The following is a 20,390-nucleotide window of genomic DNA, read 5'->3' on the forward strand; positions in this document are numbered from 1 at the left end:
GGATAGGAGTTCAAAAGTTTGTGTATTTTTGGAATAATAATTAAAAATTATCATTATCAATGGTGGTTATGAATTAAAAAAAAATCGTGTTATGTATTTACGTTAATCAATTTTTGATCGTCAAAATTTACTAATCATTGTTTATGTTTGGGTAATGTTTGAGTACTTTCCATAATAACATGCTTATGATACATTTATGTATTTTGTTTAAGTAAAGTTATATTGGAAACCTAATGAGGTCAAAACTAAGCATTACTTTTTGTCAATCAATACACATAATCCCGCTTAGATGCTAGCAAAATTATCCATGTAAAGGTAAAATATTGCAAATAACGTTGTAACAATAAAGATGGTCTAGATAAAACTAAATAAAATAGAATATGGTGATTAGAAATTTTTATTGTTCTTTGTTTGATACACATGAAAATTAATAATAATTTTGATACTCCTGTTAAATGATTTACTGATAACCTGATTACATTGATACTGATAAATTAAGAAATTGATGTGTTTCACGTTTTTTATATAAATCGTATTTCGAAACTTGTCGTATAGGTAAAATGCTATTTTTAAACATTGTCTGTATTGCTGTCACTATAACAACGAACAACTCCAGCATAATCATTATTGACTGTTATTATTTAGTGTACGGGGTGTTCTTAAAAACTTTCTCATATAATACAGTTTTATTACCCTGATTATTGTAAAGGTACACAATATTAATTCTTTAACTAAGCTTTTTTAGATTTTTTTTTATGAATTTAAACCATTTGTTTGTGTTTTGAAAAAGTTTGTGAATTTTTAACAGTTGTGGGAATGCATGGGAAAGTCTAAATTGATGATTCCAAGAAAAGTTTGTTAAAAAAAATTTATTCAAAAAACAGTGTTTAAAAGTTAAACACATTAGAAATTAATAAATAACTAGATACTCAGGGGTAAAATTTATATTTACAACAAAAGTATGTAATATTAACTTTTGTACATTCATTACACATTATGTTTAGCCTGTGAACGTTTTCGTAAAATAACTATTCCAAGACTACCAACCAATATGGCTGAAATTACTATAAGAGCGTATCTAACACCATCGACTAATTGGACCTTGTCAAAGTAACTTGAATTTAGTTCATCTACATATTTTTGAGGCAGAGACACTCCCTAGAAAAATTATAATTAATAATATTCTATTTAAATTCTCTACGATGTTTACTTCTTCTATCCACAAAAGCGGTAACAAAGCTCTCTTGGTTTGCATCATCGATTTTATTCCAACAATCGGCCTGATGACAGCATTCAACTGAATTCTTTTCACTCCTTGTAGAGGAGTTCCAGTATTCTAAAATATAAATTTATAAAATGCTAAATTTCATTTATGTTCAACTCACTGGTTCGACCACGAGATACGTCTTGTGCTTATCCTCGTCAGGACTTAATCCTTCCACTGCATCTAAATATTTTTGATCAGCCCACAAGAAGTGTGGAAATGAGAAAAGCACTGGCACTCCTACAAAATGTAAAATGTGAGTTACTGATCAAAATTTTTACTGTAAATTAATTTTACCGAAACAAGTTTGCATGTCTATTACTCCATCCAAGAAACAACTTTTTTTGCCATCCATATCCCTGCTCAGTTTGCTGCAGTAGCAATCGTTTTCAGGATCTTTGGTGGAGCTTCGCAAAGTCTCAGGACTGGTTCCAAAGAGATATCCATCGATTCCTTTGTAACTCTCTTCACCTTTGTAATTGATTTCCACAAATCTGGAATGATGTGGAACGAATTTTTAGACACTTTCTAGAGAGTTGTTTGAAATCTGCCTTAATTTTTATGCTTGCTGTTCAACATTTTATACAGGCTGCGTCAAATCTCGGGCCCCAGAGAAAAATGCCATGTATACAGGGTGCGCCAGAACTCGCGCCCTAGAGAAAATTGCCATATAAGGTAAGATACCAGGAACAAGGTTTAAAGTTTGTACTTTGACTCTATTTATTTCTATTGGAAAAATAATTTTCAAAGTTTCTTTGCTATAGGCTATTAAAAGAGGAAACAAGGAAGCTGTATCCTAAATTGTAACTCTGTTCAATGTTATTTGTGGCTTTTATTGGCAAAATTTTTGTGCCTTTACTAAATAATTGTAAAAAAACATATACAAGATCATTACTATCATTAAATAGATATAAAAAAATGTCAAATGTTCAAAAATAAATGTCAAAATTTTTTGAAAGATAGAATTTTTTAAACATTTTTTTCATGTTTTTGGTATCTTACCTTACTTGAGAATTTTCTCTGGGGCGCGAGTTCTGGCGCACGCTGTAAAAGGTAAGATTCTAGAAACATGGAAAAGATATTAAAAAATTTCGGAGTTATGAGAGTTTAAATTTTGCACTTTGACTCTATTTATTTGTGTTGGAAAAATAATTTTGAAAGTGGTTTTTACTACAGGCTACAAGGACAGGAAACAAGGAAGCTGTATACTAAATTGTAACTCTGTTTAATGTTATTTGTGGCTTTTATTGGCAAAATTTTTGTACGTTTACTAAATAATTATAAAAAAAACATACACAAGATCGTTAGCATCATTAAATAGACATAAAAAATGTCAAAATTTTTCAAACTAGTTTTCCATGTTCCTGATATCTTAGCTTACTTGAAATGTTTCTCTGGGGCGCGAGTTCTGAACATCCTATATAGTTTTGACAGCAACACTCCAAATTCATCAAATTTAAAATTATTATGTTTAAAAGGTTATTTGTTTGAATTGGGTGTTAATTTGAATGTTGGTTTACAGTTCTTCTGTCACGATTTACAAACATTTGTTTTGCAGGCCATCAGTTTGCAAATTTTTAACGTGTTGTGTGTTACAAAATTTTATTTTTGTTGGTGTTTTTTTTACATTTGTTGCTTTTATATTGTTTGTTTCGTACATTGTGAGATTTTTGAAATAATTTGCTACAACTTTACAAAAGAGAAAAGATTTGTTGGAATTTTGTATTCAGATTTTGGAAGACCGAGGTTTTTTCTGTGAGATAAAAAAAAATGTTTCTAAAGATATTTTTTAACTTAACAAATTAGTATCAGTTATTGATGACATTTACTGTACACGAGTTGTATTTTTTTCTTAAATAAGTTTGATTTAATAAGGTTATTAAATAAGCGCAGAAGAAAGTTACTTTTTGTTACTGTCATTATATCCCATTTGTTTTTGTTTTAGCTTTTATCACAATTTAAATCTACTGATCGCTGAGCAATTTGATTTTTTCTCTGGAGATTTTTTCTTTTTTTTTTAAACATGCTTAATATTAAAATAATAAAATGGTTGTCATGATTATGATTTGAAGCACAAAGTAACAATGGCCATTGTTGTAGCCGAAATAGTAGTTCTTAAATTAATAATACTGGGTGTTTTTTTAATATTCCGAAAAATTGCAATCACAAATTCCACATCGAAAAATAACAAACTGAGTTTGTTATTTTGAGCGATTCTTTTCCTGCAATTACTTTATTTTTACCTACTCTTATCAATGGCGCGCGTATAGGTACGTCACCAAATACCAATTTTAATTTTTTTGCAAATTTTTTGCAATATTTACGACTTTTGTAGGTAATTTAGATTTTTATGCACAAACTTGTGATAAAGATCTTACATTATCTATTGTTAGGGTACTTGAATTAGATATAGTTGATGAAAATAACATTTCATTAAAGATATGATCTGAACTTTCACCTGCGTCAGTTTACATGTTTTATAGATTTACTCGTAAGATAAACAATTTATAAAATTAAGATAAATACTGTAGTTTTACTCTTGTATATCTTCTTTGTTTTCTGCAACAATATTTGAACTTTTTTGAAAGTTGTACGTACTTCGGGCATAATTGATAATAATTTTTTTGGAAATTAAGAGCTCTCTCTTTGGTCAGGCTATAAACATTATCGCGGGCCATAATCTCCTGATTGTGCCCTTAATGCATAAGCCTTAACGACAATTTTAATAATGACTTTTTTTATCACTCAAATTGATAAGTCTCTTGTTTACTTGTTTTTTTTAGAATTCAACTTTTTAATATCTTTACTATCTTCATGGATATTTTTTAGTTGTTGGGCGTTGGTTATGAAAAACTTACCTGCATATGTCCGTCGAGTAAATATAAAAAGAACTATCCGTACTAACTCTTGGAGGGTAAAGAGTTGAATCAGTTCCTTTAACTTCACTGCATGTGGTACCTTCTCCCCAAAATTTCGTATACAAACTGTCATTCCATGCAACAATATGTCCTAATTTTTCAATGTCGGTAAGACCCCTCTTTACCGTATATTTGCCATCATTTGGTTTTCGTTTCTTAAAAATTATTTTTTTATTATTTCATAATCACTCTCAATGAATGCTTACATAGTTCAAGTACGAAAATATCAAAGAATAGTCGGCCAAAAGATCCGAATTTCTTTTCGTTGCTGCAATTGCACATATTACGTCGTTTATGAGGCCACACATTGCAGGTGAAGTGTTATTGCAGAATTGAAAACCGTCAAATAACAGTTTTTTTACGTTTGCTTCTATAAAAACTTTCCCTTGGTTATTATCAAATGTTTGCTTAATGCAAGTGTCTGCAGCACCGGCCAAGTGAAGATCCTCAGCCAGTTGGTAAATTGACTGAAATGTAGAAATTTTGTAGTATTTGTGGAAAAAATTTGAAGTTTATAACAAGAAGGTAAACAATCGTAGGTAGATAAATGCAGAAACGAGTGTTATCGATTTTTTGATAAATATTTGCACATAGATATTACACGAACATATCAAATCAACAATAATTTATAGATTTGACATGTTTATTCGGTTCAAAATCAATTTTATACACAATCAAAAAGTAATAAGCAAATTTACTTGCATATGAAAAGTATAACGTTTCAACTTCATTTAAGAATTGATATGAAATATGACAGTTCAGGTTGGGAAATGGTCACTTTCTAACCTAAGCTGTTTTTCAAAATTTGAATTTCTTATTTTTCTGTTCTTTAAGGAAGATGATTGTGAATAAAATAGTATACAAATTTTGGTGGTCGTTGTTTTATCCTCGGCTTATTGCTAATCGTGGCGCTTCGCGCCATGGTCATCAAATTTCGCTTTGGTAATGAAGCACCTCTCACTGCGGTATGTAATCTACTATTAAATTAAATCAATATTTACCATCAATGCGGGATTCAAAACCGTCAAGTTTGACTTTTCTTTTAATGGGTGAGATGCCTCTGCGTCAAATTCGAAAGTTTCCTTTTGGGTGTATGAAATCGTGTCTTCTCCTTCATTGGTATCTAATATTGTTTTTTTCCTGTATTGTCTGAAAGATTTTATTGATGTTAGTTTTTAAATAGGCAGATATATGACATATGACATTGTTGTAAATTTATGTGATTATCTTAGTTTTGACAGATTTTGCAAATTGTTGTATCATTTATCTATATTTTCTTTTATCTTTCGATGCAGGAACTGATGTTTACTTACTTATATACAAAGGGGCCAACTTCCGTGAGTTTAGGTTTTTCACTTCCATCTAAAACTTGTTGTGGATTAGAAACGTTAAAGAGATACACTTTGAATTCGACTGGAAATGGTAGTTCAACGAATCTGTCATACTGTTCTGTGCCTTCCTCGAGTCTAACAGCCTAAATTTTAAATTTTGATCAAAAATTCAGATTGCGTATAATATTTTTATATTTACCTTATTTACTTCAGATTCTAGGAGGTCAGGAAATACTTTAAAAGCTAGTGCTAGAGACACTACCAAAAGGGCTACACTGATTACTAAACAAACAAGTAATACTTTGATAGTACAACAAGAACAAGCCATTTTGTGGTCTAAACTACTTCAGTGCCCAAATGAGAGTGTTTATAAGAATCAATGAAAGTGATGAGATAAATCATTAGTATCCCCTCTATGTTCTGATTATAATCTATAAAATAATTTTGATTGTTGTAAAAAAACAAGTGGTTTCACAACTTGACAGTTTCCTGCATTTTTGATTTTCTTCATTGCAAATTGTTTGTAATGATGAAAAAAAATACCTACAATTTGTTTTGATGAAGTGTAGGTTCACAGATGTATCTCTAATTACGTAAAATTGGCTTTGTTTTGGACTAAAAATAATTTGCAAAATAAGTATGCATAAATGATTTTATTAAAATGTTATTAATAGTTAGTGTTGTTTATCGGTAGATTAGATTTGCTAACATATCTTATTTAATGAAGAGTTTTTGTTTTGACAGGACATTGATGTTGAAAGTATCTAGGATTTGTTTTAGATAAAAACGTATTTTTTACTGAAATATATTTAATACAGTTTAGACTATTTGTTTATTACAACTAATATTTTCCTTTTTTGTTTGTTTTGTACTTTTTAACATTATCGTTTGTACATAAGCGATTTCTTGTGCTTTTTTAACTTTGTACCCTTGATTAGATATTAGAGATTGACACGTTCCAAGTTGAAACAATTGGGTACAAAGTCAAATTTTAAGTTAATGAAAAAAATGTTAAAATTGTTAAAAAGATTAACGTGCAAAGTGTAAAAACCAGGTACTTGGTAAAATTTGGAATTAAGGTATTAAATTTTATCTTTACGTTTTTTTATTTTTAAAACAAAATGTGTATTATTTATATCTAAAAATGTACTTACACATTATGCTAATTTAAGAAATTGCATTAAGAAATTACTATTTGTCTAAATTAATTCAAATGAAACAGTTGAAATCTAATGATGTAATGAATATAAAAAAAACTGTTATTATAAAATGCTCCCTCTGAGTGAAAATGTGCTGTAATAATTATGAAAAAAATGATTTTATCTGCAAACGTCAGAAAAATGACCATTTTATGACTTAATTACACAAGTAAAACTTTTTATCTTCTAGGCATGGATTAAAAACTGAGTTTTTTTTCGGCAAAGCGTTTCTACTTTTACTATGACATTGAGTGTTGTCTCTTTCACTGATTCAGCATTTTCAGTTTTGCTCCATAAACTATCACTTTTACTCCTAATATCATAATATCCTACTATTGTTTGCATCTTTATAAGAAATTTAAAAAAATATAATTTACCAAAAAATTACTCTTTACATCAGTGAACAAATATTAGCTGTCGTCATAGTAACAATGTTTATCTCTCAGAAACTATTCCTAAAGTTTTAATAATAATAGATTTTTTTTGTTGATTAAATTGCAATGCTCTTATAATTTCTGAACACCGTTGCCACATCGTATTTATTTAAAATTTGTTATTTACAAATAACTTTAATAATTTTTTTTGTTATTTTTGTCCTTATATGCAAGTATTTCTCTACCATCGTTCCATTGAGAGGTGGGCGACTTTTTGAACACGCATAACAAATAAGCAGGAAATTGTTGACCTTTTTGTTAAAATTCGATAATGTTTTACAACAATGAAACTGATAACATTTTAACTACCCAGCGAGAACTAGATTGTATAGAAGTGCATCTACATGTATATTACTGAAATATATCTTGTTGTTATCTTCGTCAATAAGCTCAAAATTCAATTGTCAGTTTTAGATTATTTTATAAATTAGTAAATATGTAATATTTAGCCAATTATAGTCCATAAAATGTGAGAAGATGAATGCTCCGCTTTTTTTGAACTATTAGCAACTCGCAAAAGCAATCATATCAGAGAAAAAATTACATTGAACAATTTTTTTTTGGTGATTTCATGTAACATGTATCTAGCTTCTAGAAATTTTAAGGATTGTGATGGTCATCCATTTTATGAGTTCTTAGTGTCGAATTAAAATCTACCTTTCTTTGCATAAAAAAGAACAAGAAAGCTTGCCTCGAGCGGAAATTCACCGAAAACAAAGGTTGTTTTAAATTTTTGTAATCTTATATTGCATCATTTATTAGTTTTTGTTTTTACTGTATAGAAATACACTACCTACCCATTTGAATTTTTAAATTACTAGATAAGATAAAATTTGTATTTAAAAAAAAAAAACAAGAAATTACGGGCTAGGATTTAGGGACATTCGTTACTTGGTTGTCATAAATTTAGTTAGGTTGGAAACTATGCAGATTCTGGTGACAAACAAAAGAAGTTATCGTAGCTTCGTAGCTATATCAAATATTTAGGTTAAGTCAGCTTATACAGGCTGTATTATAAAAAATTCCTCAAGCCATAATTTCATTACTTTTAAAGACGTTATAGTACTTTTTTGCTCAAAGTTGAACAGTTTTTCGTTATCAATCGTTTGCTTGCCTTAGATAAAATGAAAAAAATGTTCTATTTTTTCCACAGCCTATTTAATTTAATTTAATTTTCAAATTGCCTAAAATCAAAAGTTAGTGATAAATAATATTAAGTGAGCAATATTTTTAGAATTTTCGTGGTTTTTGATTAATAGAAAGTGACGTTTCAATATATATTTTATTTTTAAACATTTTTTTATTACTTAATAAAAACTATTATTATTTTAAAAATGCCCCTTCTCACTCTACTTTACTTTTTGGGGCAAAACCCTCTTGATCCTTGCCTTTACTGCGTTTATGAATTGTGGCAATGATCAAGTACATTTTCATCAAGTTAATTACCATGGTTTCTACTACCTGTGCTAATACTATTTACGAACACATCAGTGGCGTACGGTTTACCTCGAAAATAACTATAATAAATTTTATTTGGAGAACGTGTAAATAAAGAATTTTTCAAATATTTTTTCCAACATGTTCTCATTTGATACGACCAAGTATAAAATTTTGTCGGTTTATTTAAGAATTCAAGCAAGTATTATGAAGATTGGGGACAAATTTTGTGTAATTTACTGAAATCAGCTCAAAGTTGATGTATGTTATAAATTCTTCTTTAGCTTTAGTTTCAAAATTGTTACTCGTTCCCCGAAAACGGTGCAAATAGACACAAATTTAATTGCGTTTTTTCTCATTCATGTTTATTTTGTATTCCCGTTAATTCCTTGTTAAAAATTTGAGAATGTTTAGCAAACTTGCATTACAAATTGCGTCTAAATTTTAACTGTGGCTTTTTTCTGACTTCAGAATGCACATTTTTCGTCTCAAAAATGTCAAAAACTGTTAGCGGGGTTAAATATTACTCTGTTTTTAGGTTTACGTCTCTAAATATTTTTAAACGATTTTTTGCTGACGTTTAATAACATTGTTTTCAAAATACATAAACAGGAATTGCAAACTTTATTAAAATTACCATGAATTAGCTAGTGGTGCCAATGTTAAGATTGTTTGACAAGACCAGTGGTCTTGACTCAAATAAGATCATGTTTGTGTTGATGTCAATGTTGTTTTTTTAGTAGAATTTTTAGAATCACTTTGATTGTAAACAACATTTGAGTCATGTGAAATATTTTTAAGTACTTGAAAGATATACGTCTATTGACGTTTTATTCAGTGATAGGATTAATTTTGTGAGTGGCTTTATTGCTGTGTAATCAATAAATTATTTTTCAAAAATACGAGAGTCATTTTCTGCATTTTCTCAATGTGTGACTAGTTACTTTATACCAAATAAACATCTAATTAAATGAACAGATATAAAATTTGATTTACGTTATCGGTTAATTATTTTGTTCTTAAGAAAGGTTCTATTGTTCTAAAGTATTTAATCTTCTTGATAATGTTTAATGAGCATTAAGGGCCTGTTGATTTTTTCGTTAGTTGATTGTATAGATGTCATTTTGTTGATATCAACATTTAGAAGCTACCGAAAAATTATACAAATAAGAATTTTAACATAAAATCTAACTACGTTTATAATATAATTTTTACAGTCGCTGGGACAAACATGACAATGGCATATGTCAAAAAGAAGTCAAGTAGAAGTTTACATCGGGTAAATTTGGCTTTTTACAAATAATGTTATAAAAGTTATGACATAATATATTGTCAGAAACGTCAACTTAAAGGACAGTTTTTTAATGCTGTCTAAACTTAAAAGGGTTTTATAAATAACACAATTGATTTATAATTTTTTTAGATTCAAGATTCAGTCATCTTTATATTGCTTTTGATTTTGAGGGACAATTCAAAAACTTGAAACACAAAAAGCAAATTTTGGACGTCTCAGTTTGTAATGTCCTAGAGTTAAATATTTTTTTTTATTGATTTTGTTCTTTACTTCTGTTCGGTACAATAAACAAAACCATGTTTCTTAATATAAATTTTGTCTATCCCGACGCCTCCACCATATACAAGGTTATTCACGAGTAATATAGGCCTTAGAAAAAATTAAACACAACCAGTTATACATTGCCATCAGCTTCGTGGATCATTCATATTTATTTAAAAAAAATAAAGCATGGTTGGTTCTGTTTTTTTTTCAATTTGTCATGAACTTGACATATAAATCAATGTAATTTTTTTAAGGTTATTTTTATTTCAACAAAAATACAATAACAAGTCTTAAAAAATCAACGTAATAAGTTGGATAAAAACATAATTTAACCCGTCACACCAAACTTTTATTTCAAACACTTATAAGTGTTCAAAATGTTTCTTCAAAAAATTGCAATTGTGTCATAAATGATCGTCTTACTCTACTCAAGACTTCAGGTGTTATAAACCCACAGGCGTGAACAATTCTATTCTGCAAGTCTTCAATTCTTTCAACTGGTGTTTGGTACACTTTGTCTTTAACATAGAAAAAAGCTCACACAGAAAAATACTCACCAAAAAACCCACATACAAAAAACCCACAGAGAAAGAAGCTCACTATAAGCGGTGTTTGATGTAAATGGGTATTACGTTTTTTCTCTAGTTTCTATTCGTTAGTAATTTTTTTTTGTGTTGGGAGTTGTGCGCGTTACTTTGTTAAGAAAGCATTGAGTCACAACAGCAAAAGAAAAAGAGGCAGAGCTTATACCAACTCTGGGGGCAAACTGACGTCAAAAATGACTGAATTTTGACACTAAAGGTATGTTTACTATTAAAAAAAATAATATCCAGAGGCGTCGTAATAAAATATATTTCAAAACCACTGTATTTCTTTAAAAAAATAACATAAGTAGGTACTCATACATAAGATGAAGAATGATAAATAAATTATTACGTTGTTAAAGCATAAAAATAATTTTTAACAATGATATTTCTAATAATCCTCGCCCTCAAAATTTCTAGAGCAAAATTTGATTTCATCGCTGCTATCGTGTAAGAAAATTTTTGGAGAAAAAAATGCACGCCCATGGGTTTCATTATCTTAACGAAGTGTGCGAATTCCAGGTTTCTTCTCTGTCACTGTCATTTCGCCATCAGATGTGGAAGAAACTCTACACTTTTGATTTTACACTTTTCTTGAATAGGATTACAGCAAAAATTTATTCTAAAACATTTTTATTGGCATCTGATCGATTATAAATTCATCCACGACAGCAGAGATTAATTTTCTGTGAGCTTTTTTCGCGTGGGCTTTTTGACGGTTGGGCTTGAGTTTTTTTCTGGGTGGGTTTTTTTCATTGTGCGTTTTTTCTAAGTGGGCTTATTTCTTTGTGGGTTTTTTCTGTGAAGGTTTTCTGTGTAGGGTTGTTTCCATGTGAGGTTTTTTCTCAGTGCGTTTTTTTCTATGTGGTGTGGGTTGCCAGAAAAAGGTAAAAAAACATGGAAAAAATGTTAAAAAAATTTTATCTATAAAAATTTCGAAGTTATGAGAGTTTAAATTTTGCACTTTGTTTCTGTTAGAAAAATAATTTTTCAAGTTTTTTTGCTACAGGCTATTTGAAGTGCAAACAAGGAAGCTTAAATTGTAACTCTGTTCAATGTTATTTGTGGATTTTATTGGCAAAATTTTTGTACCTTTATTAAATAATTGTAAAAAAAAACATATACAAGATCATCCGTATCATTAGACATAAAAAATGTCAACTGTCAAAAAATAAATGTCAAAATTTTTTGACAGATAGAATTTTTTAAACATTTTTTCCATGTTTCTGGTATCTTATGTTACTTGAAATTTTTCTCTGGGACGCGAGTTCTGGCACACGCTGTATATTTAGTATATTTTGCTATGCAAAGTCGTTAAAACAGTATTTTAGGGGCCAAATTTATGTTGATAAACCAACGATGTCTTTATCATTCAAAAAACTGTCCAAACTAAGTTAAACAAAAGTTTTCTTTACTTTCAATCAAAACCTCCACTCGTGGTCCGCGATGATTCATGCAATTGCGTCATAGGCGCACAGATATCCACCTGTTTCAAATATACCTGATAAGAATAATGGTGTTTGAGATAACGTATTGTTGCAATGGTTAAATAAAAATGTTTGTCAATAAAGTTCATGACCAAAAAGTGGAGCTACGGGTATGTAAACTGAATTTTTTTGAATTTACTCAAACCACAATTTTAAGTGTACCATTTTTCGGAATTTGTATCTTAAAGAAAAATGCGATTATTTAGACAGCGAGTGCAAAATGTTCGCCGAACAAATCCTCACAAGTCAGGTGACTAGAGAGAAAACTAATGAAACTAAAGCGGATGTGGAGAATGAATTTAATAATTTGAAGCAGTTGCAAGACCAAAAAATGCACGAATTGACTGTAGCCAAAGAGAAAATTGTGACATTGTCTTCAGTGCTGGAAAATTCGGTAGGTAAGAGACGCGAAAGAGTGACTGAAGGAAATTAATTTGGTTTTGTAGAAATTGTCTCTGAGTGAGAGTAGATCGATGAGTGAAGTACTAGAGCTAAAAAATGAGATGATAAAGTGTTTACAAGAAGAATTAGTTCAAGTCCGATTAAAGGCGGCCGAGGATTGGGCTCTAGTCCGGGAGCTGAAACAGATTAGAGATGAATTGGAAAAAGATAAAGAAATGTTAACTAAGACAAAGCCGAAAACTATTGCACGGCTACAGCAGGATCTAATGACAGCAAAAATATTGGAAACGCAATATTCGGTCGAATTTGGTGAAATTCGAAAACAACTGGAGAAAATAAAATCAGAAATAGCTATTCATAAACCGGTTCGTTACTGTTTATTTTTTATTTCTTATTATTTAATATTTTTACATTAGGAATGCCACTTAAAATCAGAAGGTAGGATTAAATTGTTTACGAAAGGGGCAAAGTGGGCGAATGATGATGAAAAAAAAGACACTAAAGATATCGAAAAAGAAATCAAAGAATTGGAAAAAGAAAAATTGTTTCTTCACAATAAGATTCCTGATTTGCAAGCAAAAGTCGATGTCTTGAATAAACATATAAAGTTCAAGGAGGAAGAACGACGCACATTACAAGAAAAATTAGACAGTGTGAAAACAAAATATCAAAGTATTGAAAACATAACTTTGGAAAGAAGGAGACAATGTGAACATTTGGAAAGTAGTGCTTCCGAAAAAGTACACACAATACGTAATAGTAGTAGCGAAAAGAAGCAAAACATTGATGATCTTTCAAGTAAACTTAACGAAATGTCGGATAGAAAACAGGTAATTAAATAAGTGTCAAAAATCATTGTAAACACATATTTTTTAGAGTATCACTAATGAATTGAAGCAAAAGGAATTAACGACGATTCAGAACCTTGAGAAGAAAATTGTTATTTTGGAACAAAAAGTAAGAAATTTTTTGTTAATCTGAGACCTTGTTTTTTTAACCATTTTGTTTAAGATTAAACAATTAAATGTAGAGGAAGAAGAATGGAGGGAATCAATGCCTTCCGTTATTAAATTTTTGTAATTTTTTAATATAACTTTTAAAAGTAATTAATTGTAGTTTTAAAGTTATGGTTTTAAATCAAACAGGAAATTTTGTACGTAACAATAACAATAAAGTAACAAAAGTAATCTTTATTTTTTTTAAATCTACTCCAAACTTTAAATACCTACTTAAACTTTTAACAAAGACCAAAAGCGTTTTTAAAATTATTTTTTTTAAACAAAAAATAAACTCAAAAACATTATGAACATAAATTTTAAATTTTCATGATTTAATCTGCAACTTCGTGACACGCTTAGCAAAACCTGGAAATAAACGCATTATATCATCCAAATTTTAAAACAGCTTTTTTACCTACAACAAAACCAGATACGCCAGGGAGAATTAATATTATGAGGTTAAAACCTTGAAGCTAATAAACTGTTTGTGTCAAAAAATTTCCTCAGTTTAAAGCACCAACGGGAATCAGTTGAACTCAAAAAATGCCCAGGTGAGAAAAGATTATTTCTATCAAGACGGCGATGGTTAAATGTAGAGGCATTTTTTTGATAAAATACACAACAACCACTTCGGTTAAGTTCGGAAAATCGTCGTGATGAGCTCGGAACGCAACTTTAACAATTTATTAAAAAAAAAGTACTGACTAGAAAAGAATTTTGTTTAATTAGAGGTCATTTTTAAATCATAATCTTTAATTAAAAAAATTACCATACTGGGTTGCCATTTAAAAAAAATGTTTTTTTCAGAACTCGAAAACTAAAAGAAATTTCGAAAAATGTTATTCTTGATAAATGATCACATTTTAATTGGACTTTACGCTACACTAATTATTTTTTTGTAGAGTGCTTAGTTTACGAAAAAATCGCTTGGTTCCATACTTTTTATTCACCTGGTATGTTACCTATTGTTGAAGTTGAAGTTTCGATTAGTTCAATGTAACCAATTACAAAAAGCCCCGTTTACTTTAACAAAAAATTGCCAAGATCGGGCACAGGAGTTGTACGCTTTTCTTTGAATACAATAAATTAAGATTAATTTTGTATTTTGTATTTAATAAAAAAAATATTGAATATAACTTAAATATTTTTTTAATAAGTTTAGTCGACCGCAGCGACACAGAATTTTTAACAAGCTACTTCAAGGACGTATGCTTTAAATGCGTGTTTTTAATAGTTTATTTATCCAGTACGATTTTAGACAATTTTTAACAACTAGTGAGACTGTACGTTTGTCAAAAAAGTGTATAAGTATTCTTGAACTGTTTTATTGTCTTAAATCTAAAAATAAACAAAATAGGATAATTTTTTTAAATGTAGCACATTATAGTCTCTATGTTTATTCGATTTCTAACAAAAAATGCAAAAAAGTGGATTTCTGGGTTTGTAAAATAAAATATGGGTAGCAATATAGACAGAGAAATGCACACCTCTGTATTACTGGTTATATAAAGAGACAGCTGTAAACAACACTATTTTACAAGATAATTACTTGGAATGTTGATCCAAGTAATATTTAATATTACATAAAATAAGGACTTTTTGAACTTGTTTTTTAGAAAAAAACAAAATATTTTTATAATTATCATTGACTTGACTTTTATCAAATTTGAATTTCATGCTAACAGAAATAACAAAGAATTTTTATACATTTTCATATCTATTTAATTAAAAAAATAACTAAAATGAGTTTAATATACATACTTGGGAAAATAGACCTCTGAATATAAATCTTTACTCGTATTTTGTGTATTGAAGCAGTGTTTTTGATTAAGTTTAGCTAGTTAGAAAGTAATAAAGATACTTATAAAAAATAAACTTTCAATGCATTATGACGGTCAACGACTATAGCTATACATTTGGAAAATAAAATGTCTAGTAACTTGTTAAATTTTGTCGAGTTTTAATTTCCAAAAGCAATTAGATATGAAAGTTAAATAAAATTTGACTCCAAAATCAAATCTTTCGTCTCTACTTAACCCCTCTTTATAGTGCATTATAAATTACAATTTTTAAAAATTATTTTAGTTATTTTACTATATTAACGGATACCTTATGATTTCAATTCTAAATTTAGAAATTGTATCTATCCATTTTTTGCAAACTTTTGTTTATAATTCGTAAATTACAAAACCAAATAAACATCGTAGACGTATTGCAAGTTGCGTGGCATTAATAATGTATTGACACATTGTTTTTTGAAGGTGGACTTGACCTAAGTATAAATAGTTGTGAATTTGATATAAATCAAATTTGGATAAACGGCACGGTAGGAAAATTCTTTTCACTTGTCTGCAGACCACCTACCATCACGGAAGAAACAGTTATATCGAAGAGAAATAAATTTATACGTGGCATGATTTATGCAGCTTACTAATTTGAGAGAATAAAAGGTCGTAAGGCTCTAAACACCCACTTGTGTCAAAGTTTCAATTGATTACAAAAAAAACACAATAAAAGTGAGTTATATTTATGATCAGGCACAAAATTTGCGAAAATTTTGTAATTTCTCTGTTGTTTGACTAGTTCAGTTTTGATTGAAACAACAAAAGATGCTCAAAGACCACCCTCTGAGGTGTAATAGACGATCGAACGATTCGAGATAAAGATCTCGAATTAACCCAGAACCCCACTTTGACACAGTGATATAATCGCATACTTCGTGTCTACATTTCTATAGCGGATAGAATTTGCGCACGAGTGACTGATTTTACCATTTGTAAACCAAAGGCAAGTACCGTTAAAGTTTAGGAATTTTCTTGAAGAGGGTGACGAATTTAAGCGACACAGAGTGTCTCAAAATCAACACTCAACCTCAAAAATCTCATCGAACGACATCCATTTTTCAAAGACTAAATCTGGGAATCTTAAAAAATTACATGTGCAAAATGTTTTCTTAGAAAACAAAAATTATAATACTAATCTAGTGCATCGCCTAAAATTATTTTCAACCATATACAGCATGTTCCAAAGTTACGATACAAACTTGTGTTTTTTTAAATGAAACACAGTATGTATTTTTGGATGTAGCTTTTTAAAACAATGTTTTTACGCTAAACTTTTATTAGTCAATTTTGCTTAGTTTTAGAAAAAAGACGTTTTTTTTACGTAAACTTGCACTTTTTAAACATTCATTACACAAAAACTAAGACAGCTAGTACAAATTTTTGTTTACATCTGCAAATAAGAAAGTACATAATTTAAATCTGTAGTAATTTTTTAGTGTTTTGCATTTGTGAAGATTAATAAATGAACAAGTTTGTTAAAAGTTAAATAACTTAAAAAAAATAAGTGGGACAACTTATTTTTTATTTTTGCATCTAATAGATTGATAACTTGTCTATTTAAAAAACTTTTGTCCACAATCACTCTATAAAGAGACTTTATTCCATACTTTAGATGCGTATAAAGTACCACTTTATCCACTAATGGAATAAAGTAACTTTATTCCACTGTTAGTAACCAGCGCACCGTAACAGCTTACTACGTTTAACCGATAGCACATTTGGCGTGACGTTTAAAAGTCAGTTTAATTTTTAATTAAGTTAATAATTTGGGCCTGTGATTGTGGATAAAACGTTATATTGCAGTCGTGTGTTAGTCGCGTTTTATCCTCTTGTAATAAAATTTTAGATTCAGTATTTGTTTGGTATTAGAAATATGTGTAGCATATTTTCCAAACAATTAGTCAATTAAAAAAGTGTAAAGAATTCATTGAATAAACGTTATGGTGTGTCTGTGTTTTATTTAAAAGAACCGCTAAAATAGACCAATGAGAAGTACGTCCAAATAAATGGATCAAAGTGGAAACAGATTCATTTGAGTCTCCTTCCGGACCTCTTCGGACGAAATCACCAGGACCTCTCTTGGTGGAATAACTTCAGGACTGCTTCTGAAGGATTGTACTCTTTGGACATCTTCAAAGAATACGGTCGACGGGACCTTCTTCCGTCGTTAAACCACACCTGCCCCTGGGAGCCGAGTTCACCTCTGAACACGGGCCACGGGATCCCTTCCGTGGTAAGGGCTTAACATCTGGGACTTCTTCCAGGTGGTGTCACTTCCTGGACCTCTCCAGGAAAACAAACGACGGGACTTCTCCCCTCAAATTCACCCACGGAGGACCTCTTCTCCGAGGGCTAGGGTTCACTAGGTTCGAGTTAGAGTTTGTTTTGTAGAGTTTGTTGTTTTATCTGTTGTTACTGTTGTTATAGTTACTAAATAAATTTCTCTTTTCAATCACCTGTGTTTAATTCAATCGAACCTCCCCACTCCTCTCCACTGTATAAAAGCTGGCCGGAAAGGCATTCTTATGTAGTGTAGACCTGGAGAACATCTCCAAATAGTTCTTTTCCGACTTTTAGGAAAAAGTTGGTGGCGCCCGGTTTAAATAAGTAAATAATAGTAAAAGAAAAGACATTACACACTTAAGAAAATTAACCCCTCGAACTGACGTTCTCGCGGTTAAACATTCTTGCGTGGATAAAACGCTATCTAACACACTCTTACAATAAATAACTATTAATGTCTAGAATTGATAAATGAAAAGATATTTATTAGGCTATTCTCTAAAAATCTGCTATAATCTATAAGCTGGTATATTCCATAGCTAATAGAGCTCTGTATATAAATTTTATAAAGTCCTTATAGAATCGTAACAAAATTGGTATTCTCTAAGCGTCTATGTAAACATTCGAGTTATAGCGCTGTAATTACCCTAAAGTCTGGTTTTTATTAAGTGGAAATGTCAAACAGTCTTAACAAATTTATTCATGGTAATTTTTGGATGTTGGCAGTTCTAGTTTTTAATTTAATTAATAAAAAATGGCATTCAGCAAAAAAATCGTCTAAGAAAATTTAGAAATGAAAACACAAAAACGGGAACAAATTGAGTATCGCGAACAGTTTTTGGAAATTTGAAAACGAAAAGTCAGAAAAAGACTACCGCTAAAATTTAGACACAATTTGTAATGTAAATTTGCTAAACATTCTCTAATTTTTAGTAAGAAATTAATGAGAATACAACATAAACATCAAAGAGAAAAAAACGTAATTAAATTAGTAGGATTGTTTGCAACGTTTTTGAAGAACGAGTTGAAGAAGTAACAATTTTGAAACTAAAGCTGAAGGAGAATTTAGAAAATGCATCAACTTTGAGCTCATATTAATAAATTACACAAAAATTTATTACCGATTTTCATAAAACCTGCTTGTACCTTTTACAAAATAACTTTTTTCTAAATAGACACTCTTTTTATTAAAGATTTTGTTGTAAGAAGCTCATTATTGTCCACAACATTACCTTCTTTTTTCTTCATTTAATAATAAATATAATGCAATTAGTGCAATATTATTACGATCCATCACTGAACTATGTACCTATTATTAACTTTACACGATATTTAATCCTTAAAAAAGCATTTTTTGAAGTATCATTTCGATCTCAAAAGTCTCTAATTTCTATATTTGATTTAGGAGTAATATTTTATAGGTATTTTATTCTGTAAAAAAAATTATTCCTGACAAAGAATGAAAAGTTTTCTTTGATTTTATTGTTGCCCTGTCTAATTTTTTTTTTTTAAATAAGAATTTATTTGAGTAATTTTTATTTTGTACTTCTTTTTGTTTTAAAAAATATTTAACACTGTAATGTTTTTTTTTCTTCAAATAATCATAAAAATGTAAATACACATGGTGCTATGTATATACGTTGTTCATAATATAAGTGTAGATAAAATCTCTCTTCGACTTCCTTCGTAACTTCAGAGGCAGAAAGCAAGAACCTGGATGGAACGAAGCTTTGACTACTATCTAATTGAGGGCGCTGTTCATAATTTAAAATTCTGAAAGTTTATCAAAAAGTAAAGTAAATTTTTTTAACATACCTTTAGTTAAAGAAAAAAATTTTTTTATGTAACGAAGATTTGTGTGTAATAATTACTATTTTTAAAGTATTTTTAATTAAATTCAAATCAAAGTTAAGTAGGTAGTGATTAAGAAATAACAAAATTTAAAATAGAGTTTTACTCTTTAAAAGCTGCTTTTTAAATAATTTTTGACCAAAATTAGAAAAATTAAATTTTGTCTACAATAAAAATCTTGGAAGTCGTCTTTAAGGATTTTATCACAAAGTAGCAGCCACTCCAGAAGATAAAACTCGATAACGACAGAAATAAATTTCTCGCCATAACTTTATAGAGACTTTAAGCTTATAGAATTTTAGGTATAGAAAATTTCCTTAGAGAATTCGATTTTTACTTATAGTCGATAGCTTAAAGAGTTATAGCGCTATAGCACGTATTTTTTTTTACAGAATAGCACCAATAACATTCAATTTAGTTGTAGCAACAATGCCTATCAATATCTGGCCATTGTTGATATTATGGCAACCATAGTAATTCCACCACGGATCACTTATACGTTGATTTATCCAGAGATTGTAAAAGTCGTTAAAAATACTGAAATTCGAATTATTTTATTGTAAAAATAAAAAATAATGGATTCAGTTTAACACAAATGTGATTATTAAGTGATATTTCTTCCATCTCTTGTGCAACTGTGCACTTTTTGGCTACTGAAACAATGAACAAAAACACGATTAGCCCGTCACACCAAACTTTTATTTAAAACACAACGCGTTTCAATCACCTCTTCAGGGACGGGACTTTTTCCTTCAAATTCACCCGCGGAGGACCTCTTCTAGGCTAGGGTTCACTAGGTC

At 29.5% G+C, this 20,390-nt stretch overlaps 2 protein-coding genes across 3 annotated transcripts; one reads left to right on the plus strand and one right to left on the minus strand.

Moving 5' to 3' along the window:
* Positions 1 to 929: 929 nt before the first annotated feature.
* On the minus strand, positions 930 to 5,881 carry LOC123007445 (sensory neuron membrane protein 2-like). Its single transcript, XM_044402751.1, has 9 exons — positions 5,713 to 5,881; positions 5,496 to 5,656; positions 5,184 to 5,331; positions 4,389 to 4,649; positions 4,123 to 4,337; positions 1,562 to 1,758; positions 1,386 to 1,504; positions 1,211 to 1,336; positions 930 to 1,158 (listed from the first exon to the last, which is right to left on the minus strand). Exons 1-9 carry the CDS (start codon positions 5,839 to 5,841, stop codon positions 988 to 990), a joined length of 1,527 nt encoding a protein of 508 aa, XP_044258686.1. The 5' UTR covers positions 5,842 to 5,881; the 3' UTR covers positions 930 to 987.
* LOC123007498 (ecotropic viral integration site 5 ortholog-like) lies at positions 5,131 to 13,801 on the plus strand. 2 transcript variants are annotated; one of them, XM_044402844.1, is made up of 7 exons: positions 5,131 to 5,147; positions 12,057 to 12,322; positions 12,370 to 12,606; positions 12,659 to 12,979; positions 13,031 to 13,444; positions 13,491 to 13,571; positions 13,626 to 13,801. In XM_044402844.1, the coding sequence occupies exons 2-7, from the start codon at positions 12,281 to 12,283 to the stop codon at positions 13,692 to 13,694; spliced, it is 1,164 nt and encodes a 387-aa protein (XP_044258779.1). In that variant the 5' UTR covers positions 5,131 to 5,147; positions 12,057 to 12,280; the 3' UTR covers positions 13,695 to 13,801. The 2 variants fall into 2 exon arrangements, with proteins under 2 accessions (XP_044258779.1, XP_044258770.1); XM_044402835.1 differs by lacking the exon at positions 5,131 to 5,147 and having other exon boundaries at positions 11,929 to 12,322.
* Positions 13,802 to 20,390: the final 6,589 nt, after the last annotated feature.

The sequence above is a fragment of the Tribolium madens genome, unplaced genomic scaffold (assembly GCF_015345945.1).
Source record: "Tribolium madens isolate multiple individuals breed KSU strain unplaced genomic scaffold, Tmad_KSU_1.1 Scaffold_11;HRSCAF=98;Tcas5.2_LG3b, whole genome shotgun sequence".
Taxonomy (NCBI): Eukaryota; Metazoa; Arthropoda; class Insecta; order Coleoptera; family Tenebrionidae; genus Tribolium; species Tribolium madens.

Bases quoted from the DNA above. Each gene is read 5' to 3' on its own strand.
- LOC123007445 (XM_044402751.1), bottom strand. From the start codon at position 5,841: ATGGCTTGTTCTTGTTGTACTATCAAAGTATTACTTGTTTGTTTAGTA. The intron at 1,505-1,561 runs GTAAAATTAATT...TACATTTTGTAG, and splicing joins AGACATGCAAACTTGTTTCG to GAGTGCCAGTGCTTTTCTCA. The intron at 1,159-1,210 runs GTAAACATCGTA...TAATTTTTCTAG, and splicing joins CGCTTTTGTGGATAGAAGAA to GGAGTGTCTCTGCCTCAAAA.
- LOC123007498 (XM_044402844.1), top strand. From the start codon at position 12,281: ATGTTTGTCAATAAAGTTCATGACCAAAAAGTGGAGCTACGG. The intron at 12,607-12,658 runs GTAGGTAAGAGA...TTGGTTTTGTAG, and splicing joins CTTCAGTGCTGGAAAATTCG to AAATTGTCTCTGAGTGAGAG. The intron at 13,445-13,490 runs GTAATTAAATAA...CATATTTTTTAG, and splicing joins AAATGTCGGATAGAAAACAG to AGTATCACTAATGAATTGAA.